The sequence below is a fragment of the Mus pahari genome, chromosome X (genome assembly GCF_900095145.1).
Source record: "Mus pahari chromosome X, PAHARI_EIJ_v1.1, whole genome shotgun sequence".
Taxonomy (NCBI): Eukaryota; Metazoa; Chordata; class Mammalia; order Rodentia; family Muridae; genus Mus; species Mus pahari.
The window spans coordinates 10974659-10983536 of NC_034613.1; the positions used below are offsets into that span (position 1 = coordinate 10974659).

At 40.5% G+C, this 8878-nt stretch overlaps 1 protein-coding gene across 3 annotated transcripts in view; it reads right to left on the minus strand.

The window, feature by feature from the left end:
- Positions 1–891, minus strand: part of Dipk2b (divergent protein kinase domain 2B) — a 59139-nt gene extending 58248 nt beyond the window's left edge. For all 3 annotated transcript variants that reach the window (XR_003843008.1, XR_003843007.1, XM_021188420.2), the window contains exon 1: positions 518–891. Coding sequence is in view for 1 of the 3 variants with exons in the window: in XM_021188420.2 (XP_021044079.1) it covers positions 518–756 (239 nt within the window). In the remaining 2 variants the exon portion in view is untranslated. The remainder of the gene's footprint in view (positions 1–517) is intronic.
- Between the last annotated feature and the right edge of the window lie 7987 nt (positions 892–8878).

An 8878-nucleotide genomic window follows, 5' to 3' on the forward strand; every position in this document is an offset into this window, starting at 1 on the left:
TTCTTTCTTTCTTTCTTTCTTTCTTTCTTTCTGTGAGAACCACATGCATTACAGTGAACTAAACTCTGAGTTTTCCTCAGATCAATATCACATGACAGAGAAAAGGCTCTGAAATGTTGGAGCAAACTGTCCTTGTTTGTATCCCAAGTTCCTTAACTCACTATGTTTGCTTACTGTCTGAGTAATGGGTGCAAACTGTCAACACCTGGAATAGTTTAAAATGTCTGCCACATAGTAGCTTTCTATATATTTCATTCCTCCCATTATGAAAAATGAATGGGAAAACTCAACAGTCCCAGGCTACTCAAGTCATAGAAGAGAATGTTCACCTTTTAGTTTCAAAAGGAACATTTGAATTTAGCGTTTAGGGCGGCAATTTGGCTTCCACCCTTGCCCTCCTATGTCAACCCATTACCACTATTAAATGCCTTTCTCTCAGCTCCCACCCATAAATTAGACATCTTCACACTAAGAGAAGCTCAATTGCTCCTTGGAGTTATTTGATGGCAATTCTGACCTTATTTCTTCTTTAAAGAACTTCTTACAAATGGATGTCCCGATGCAGGCATTGCATTTATCAAGACCGAGGAATGTCTTTCCCATAGTGTAGCTGCTTCTGACTCTGGGTACCAGAGAAGGAGGGAGAGAAGCTGGCAAGGAGAAAGAACAGCTCAGGGTTGAGACCCACAGCAGCAGTCGGGCTAGCCAGCGTTGGTGGAAGGCGGTAGCTGCAGCCCCACGCCATTGGGACACCATCCTGCGCTCTGTGTTGCAGCCGTGGTGGTCAGCGGTACACTCCGAGCTGCACAGAGGTTAGGCCTGACCAGAAAGGAAGCTGCCAAAAGCAGCTGGTTTCAGGATGCTGACCCTGTCCAAGCCTCTGAGGTTTCTGTCTGAGGATGCTGAGGAGCTAGCAGCTAATGAGGCTGGGCAGGAGGTGAGGAAGTCCATGGAGGATGCTGATAACACATTTCCAAAGTCACTCTTCCTCTGCTTGGGGCGGCTGCCTCAGTCTGGGGAGGGGCACATTGGCAAATTTCGGAAAGAACAATGGTTATGGCTTCCCCATGTAGTCCTTTTGACAAACACAGGATATCCCAGCTGGGCAGGAAAGGTCCATGCTGCAGGATGTGTGTTGAACGTAGGATCCACCTGGGAGTTTTAAAGAATCCTGAAGGCCTCCACCCTCCACTGTTTTCATTCTGGGTACATCTGTCCCTGTAGAACACACACACACACACACACACACACACACACACACACACACACCACTTACACACCTCCTACACTGTACCATCCCACCCCACCCCATCATACATCTTATGTACATGTCTCTCATCACATATATGCACTCTACACATGTATATATCACTTCACAAAATGAACCCCACAACACACATACACATAAACACACAGAGCCTATCACACACTCTCCCCCACCACACATCCCTATCCCACAACTCCCACAACACACACATGCACACCACCCCACATCTCACACACACCTCACCTCACATATACATACACAACACAACACATATATACACACATAACAAAACTCCACAGTGTGCACAGTTGAACACATACACACACACTCTCTGTCTACCATGCAAACACATATACACAGTCTAACACAGTGCATCTACAGCACATACACTTCACAACATAAACCCTATAACACACACTACCAATCGCACACACATATACCCACTTAACACACACAAATAAGACATACTACACACCCACATATATCACAACACATACACACAAATCTCACACCATATACACATGTACCCCACAACACACACATAATGCCTCAAAATACAAATTCCACAACACACACATAAATACAAAGAGTTTAACACACACCACACCCCTATCCCCATCCTCCACAAGACACATATGCACACATATAAACATACATACCACACACATCACACAAACATCTCAAAGCACATACACTTCATAACATAAACCCCATAACAAATACATATATACATAGAATCTATCATATACATACATACATACATACATACAAATACACAGAACCTAACATACACACACACACATACACACACACACATACACACACACAATACCATTATCCTCATCCTCCATAACACACACAGACACACACTACCTCACCTCTCTCTCTCTCTCTCTCTCTCTCTCTCTCTCTCTCTCTCTCTCTCATCTCTCTCTCTCTCTCTCTCATCTCTCTCTTCTCCTCTCTCTCTCTTTCTCTCTCTCTCTCTCTCTGTGTTTTTCTCTCTCTCTCTCTCACACACACATTCATGCATGTATGTACGCACACACACACTCTTCATACCACATATACATGTACCCCACAACAGAAATCCCATAACATATGCACAGACTCTAACACACACACACACACACACACACACACATACACACACACACACACACAGAGAGATTGTAACACACACAGATTCTAACATACACACACTGACTCTGACACACACACACACACCACCACCACCACCACCACCACCACCACCTCACACCAACTTTCCCCTTCGCTGTCCTGGATAATCTATTCTGCACGTTGCACTGACTTTCACCCAATTCCATCATATAGTAAGTAGAGGTTATTGTGCTAGCCATTAAGGAACACATTTAACACTGCTTAAGGAGTAGAAAATCCCAGATTAGTCCATTTTTGCTGATCTGAGAACAAGAAAGGGGAGAGAAGCTGGTGGCCTCTGCAATTTTCTGAAGGCAGTGGCAGAAGGAACCCTGCTGTACACAGCTGTGCCCAACCTTCTTTGGAGGCCCCAAAGCCCCTCTTTTCTTGACCACCTTTCCTCATTTCTCAGCACTGCCTGACTTGGGAGTGTTTAAGTGCACAGAATTGGCTTCCTCTGGATACTAAGATGAAGTTCACAGCATGGAGTAGATGGGAATAGTTATTGAGGACCAAATCAGGTTGTCTGACTTTGTGCAAGGGTTGGGAATACTTTGCTAGGCTACTGTGCACAGGAGGACAGGGCTGGGGGAGAGGAAAAGGAAGATTAGAAGCTATGGGAACGGTGTCAGGGAAGTAATGAGTTTGGTTAAATAGTAATGAGCAGAGCGGGCTAAGGGCAGCTCTCTGGGAATTAAGCTTGTACTTACTAGTTATTTTTGTGTTCTCGGTGATGCAGTTGATCATTCGTTACTGCTGATTTATAAAGTGCATTCATGTATTTCTGTGTATGTATACAAGGAGTGCATAGAGTTGTCAGAGGACAGTTTTTGGAGTTGATCCTCTTTTCTATCTTGTTTCTGTCATACTTCCTATTCTATGCTAGCTGGCCTCTGAGGTTTAGGAGATTCCCATGGCTCTTCCTCCTACTCTCTGGACAAGTACTGGGATCGCAAACAAGTGCCACTGTGTCCAGCTTTCACACGAGATCCAGAGAACTGTACCCAGGCCTTCTTGTGTGCCAAGTGCTGTTGTTAACCACAGCTGAGTCATCTCGCTGTTTGCACTATTAATTTTTGAGACTTTAAAACATATTCTAGATCTTAGGACTGTGGTGGCTATGTGGTGTTATAATTTGAACCTAGACTGTCCTCCAGAGACAGATGTATTAAAGTGTTCCCCAGCCTGTGGTGCTGTTGAAAAGTTATGGAAACTTTAAGAGGTGGGGCCTAGTAGGAGATCTCTCTAGGCCTGATCCTTGATGGAGACTGTAGGCCATGAGTCTCTTCATCATTCATCTTTGCTTCCCAACTATAGTTTATTCTTCTAGTGAGCACTCTCTGCTGTGATGTGCTGCCTCACCACATGCCACGACTGAGCCTCTTAATCATATACTGCAAGATTGAAACAAATCTTTTTTCTTTATAAATTGGTTTTCTCATGTATTTGTCATGAATGGAAAGCTCTCTGGCTTGTGAATATTTTCTCTTAGATGGTGTATTCCTTACAAGTTAATTGGTGGTCCTGATTGCTACCTACTCCCCCCCCCCCAATCTGCTACTCCATCCCCCATCTCTCCCTCACTCCCCCTCCCTTCCTTTTTGGAATAGGGTCTCACTATACAGTCTAGGCTGGTCTGCAACTTACAGTCTTCCTGGCTTCTAAATCCAGGGATCACAGCAGGACTGGTAAGTGTTACATCTCAGGAGGGGAGGGAGAAATTGCATGTAACTTCCTGTTATATGATTCCTACCATGTAAATAGGGTAGCTCTATCTATGATAACCTACTGAAATTAATCTTTGTCCAGCTATTCTTCTGCTACATGTTTCCAGTTCAAGTGGAAGAGATTCATACATTTTTTTCAGGTATGCTTTCTAAACCAGCTTTCTATTGGGAACCTCATTCCTTTCTAATCTCTTGATAATTGCCTTCCTTCTACAATGTGTACCTTGGCTCTCTTGATTTAGTCATATCTCAGTCATTTTAAAACTAAGGATGTAGGGAGAAACCTTATTTAAATCCAGTAGCTTTAAAGGTAACTTATAGGAATAATATATTTAAAAAGAGGGTTTGAACAGAGGTATACTGCATAGGTAGACAATGCTGCTCCTAGAAGACATGGGTTATTAAATGAAAGACTCAGTGTCAGACATGGGATATCTTCCCACACCACCTCCAATAGGATCTATGTGACAAGTTCCACAGACTGAGGCAATTGACCTCAAAAGGAGGAGGCCTCCTGGAACCGGTTGTGGAACACTTCACCAGAGGAAAATATTGAGCCATAGTTCTCATGGCAGTCTATCTGTTTTGTTTTCTCTTAGTCCTTTTATTCTTCTTATTTACATGTTCCTGGTAGCCTAGGCCAAGTTCTTAAGGAAGAATAATGGGTAAAAAACCATCCCTAGACATGGGGCCACTAACATGACCTTATCCCCAGGGAAACCAACACTTTACTTTCTAAACCATTTACAAAACTATTGTGATAAAATATTTCCCAACAATAAAATTTCATATGGCTACGCATGTGTCATTGGAGGTAGATTTTGCTATATGGTAAAGAAAGCCTTAATTAGAAAGAATTAAAATAGTTTAAATTTATACATCAAAGATTTATTTTAAAAAATCAGACACTACATGTTAAATAATAATTGACCATGGGGCTGGAAAGTTATTCCAATTGTCAAGAGCACTGACCATTAAAAATGTATTAACCTGCTCCTAGAAATATGCCACTAGCCTTGGATGATAGTCCCCACTGAATGCATCTTTTTAGAATTGCTGTATTTTGATGATTTATAATGATGTTACCTGTTCTGTTTGTGATTCACTGAATATATAGTTTCAGAGCTGTAATGCTTGGATGATTTTTGTACTTTATTGTGCCAAATGATTTTGGTTGGTATCTATGATTGTTTTACTGAATATAGTTTCTAAGAGATGTAATGTTTGGTTTTTTAATGTATAAAGTCCCCTGCTTGAGAGCTTCAAAATACACTTAGATTCAAAATGCCTTTGTTTTTGTTTGTCACTGCCGAATCCTTACCCACCTAGCTTCAAGGACCCTCATGCCAGGGACCCCCATACCTTACTGGGGTGATCCGTGGCAATATCTCTTTATGAATTATTAGCAGGGAGGTCCCCAAGGCTACCCAAACAACATTGACTTTTGTTATTGATCTTGGTTACTCACTGTAATGATGACTGTATTCCTGAAGACACTATTCACTTGGCTTACAGGACATAGGAAAATCAACCTCAAGTGACCAAGAAACTCTGTGCTTGTTACCTTTAATAGAGCTGGAAAGTGCTATAAAGGCTGCAAGAAGAGCAAAGATATCCATGGTCTTACCTAGAAATAAACCCTGAATATTACAATACCAACTTGTGAGGCAAGATATGCCTACTGGTATAATAGAAGCAAAATGTTAATGGAGTAATGAACAACTTTCTAGTTGAAGTTGAAGGAGAGATTTCATGAATGGTAACATAAACCTAGTCAAAAGTCTATGACTGAGTAGGTCATAGGCCATGGTTATGCGTGGAGTAGACCTACTGTTGTTTCATCAAAAGGTCATGTCAAAATATTGTCTAAATATTTTTGGATTTGTGCTGTTCTCAACTTGGTCAGATCCCTAGCCTCTCAATTATCCTCTAATGGAATCCAAAAAATACCAGTATAGTTGACCTGTCTGAGAAAGATTCCAGAATTCTACTTTAAAAAAGTATCACTGGCTTTTGGATCAGCCCCTGCTCTAATTGCTCGGAATTAAGGTGTCATCTTGGTAGATTTTTTTTCCTTCAATGAGTACGAAGCATCCTTCTCTGTCTCGTTTTGATTAAGTTTGGTTGTCTGTGGGATATATTCCCCTAGTTGAGCTGTTTGCCTGGCCTCCATGGGAGAGGATGCATCTAGCCCTGCAGAGACTTGAGGAGCCAGAGTTTGGGAATACCCAGTGTGGACCTCCACCCTCTCAGAGGAGAAGGGAGGAGAGGGATTGTAGGGGGGGTGACCAGGAGTTGGGGCAGAAAATTAGATGTAAAGTGAATTTAAAAAAAGATCATTGAGTATATAGAAAACTCAAACATATGAATGAACTTAGAAAATTGATTCAAGGCCTTAACAAGACGATCTTCAGTGTGAAATGAAACAGAGAGTTAAAAATAAAATACAGAGGAGTTACTACACTGAAAATGAACCAAACAAAAATTCTGAAAATGAAAGAAACAGTCAAATAAAAATTGCTTCAGAAAGAACCAACAACAGACAAGAACATGTAGAAGAATGAATTTTCAGAAGCAATTACAAAGTCCAAATAATACTATACTCAGATATAGAGAAAGACCAAAATTAATGAACATGTCCTATACTTTCAAATCTAGTTTCCATGAGACCACATCTAAGAATCGTGGGGTAGAAGGAGGATCTGGGATAAAAGCTAAATGACAAGTCATTTAATTATGGTTAAAAATGTCTCAAACTTAGAGAAAGAAGTTAATATCCAAACACAAGAAGCACTTTGAATTCCAAATAGATAAGACCAGAGAAGAAATTCTACAGTATGTATCATAGTCAAAATATAAAAACTACAAAGGAACAATATTAATGTATGTAAAGGAAAACATTAGCTCACATACAGAAGTAAAAATATCAGAGTAACTTTTTCATTAACAGTCCTAAAATCCAGGAATGCATGAAATGATATACTTAAAGGTCTGAAAGCAAGTAACAGTCAAACAAGATTTCTATAACCATCAAAGTTATCTTTCAAAGTTGATGGATAAATAAGGATATTTTAAGAAAAATACAAATTAAGGCAATTCACTACAACTAAGCTAATGCCATAGAAGATTCTAAAAGGAATACTATACAAATGGAAGAAGACAGTCTGGTCTTTGAGAAGATATGAAAATATAAATTCTACAAAAGAATACCTGAATAAAGAAGAGCTGAGGAAAGATCTGTTCCATAAAGAAAATGAAATCCTCCATTAATTGCCCTTCTGTTGTTTTGATAAAACATCATAACTAAGGTAGCTTTTATAGAAGAGTTTATGTGGGTTTATGGTTCAAATTAATAAAAATCCACCAGGGTGAGTGTCTTAGGGTTTACATTGCTGTGAAGAGACATTGACCAAGGCAACTTTTATAAGGACAGCATTAAATTGGTGCTGGCTTACAGGTTCAGAGGTTCGGTTCATCATCATGATAGAAGCATGGCAACATTCAGGCAGACATAGTGCTGGAGAAGGAGCTGAGAGCTCTGCATATTGATCTGAAGATAACCACTAGAGACTGGCATCAGCAGGCAACTATGAGGAAGCTCTTTTCCACAATGTGTGGAGACCTCCAAAGCGCACCCCCACCGTGATATACTTTCTCAAACAAGGTCACACCTCCTAACAGTGCCACTTCCTATGGGCCAAGAATATTCAAACCATAGTGGGGAAGCATGGCCACAAGTAGCAGGTATCATGGCAGGAGCAGGAAGATGCAGCCATGAAGCAGAAAGGACATATTGGAAAGATATTTTTGTATCTCAGTGTTTCCTCTCCACCCAGAGACACTCTTCTTGCAACAAAGCTGCACCACCTAACCCTCCACAAGCAGCACCCCCAACTCAGAATCAAGTGTTCAAATACTGTGGGCATTTCCTATTCAAACCACCCAAAACCCCAAGTTAAGAGGAATGGAGAACAGAAATGTAATTTAGCCAAACAGAACATTGCCCAGGAAAATAATAGCACATACATGATAACCTTAATCATAAATGACATGAACACACTAACAGAAAGATGCAGACTATCTGGATTGAAAACAAGATGAAGGGCTGGCAGTTTGCTTAGTCAGGAAAATGTTTGCTGTGCAGTAATAAGGACATGAATTTGTCCAGCCGCAGCCTTGAGTGCCTGTAATCCAAGCACAAAAACAGGCAGGTAGATCAATAAAACAGAATAGAAGACCCAGAAATAAACACACAGAAATATGGATGCCCAAAATTTGCCATAGGTATTAAAAACATACTCTGGAAAAGAACCCCAACCTACTTAGCAAATGGTTCTAGGAAAATTGGCCACCTACTTTCAGAAGATGAAATTAGATCCCCATCTCTCAGTGTGCACAAACTTCAATAAAAATGGATCAAAGATTTTAATTAAAATGATATGTATCAAGAGGTAGGGTAAACTCAGAAAATATATTCAAAAATTAAGATCTCTGAATAGCAAAGGAAATAACTCTTGGAAGTAATAAGTAGGGCAACATGAAATGAAAGTTTCTGTTCCACAAAGAAAACTAGTAGCCAAGGGAACAGTCTATAGAACAAAAGAAAATCATTTCTAGTTATACTTTAAGCAAGGGGTTAATATATAGAATATATAAAGAACTACAGAAATCTCTCTCTCTCTCTCTCTCTCTCTCTCTCTCTCTCTCTCTCTCTCTCTCTCTC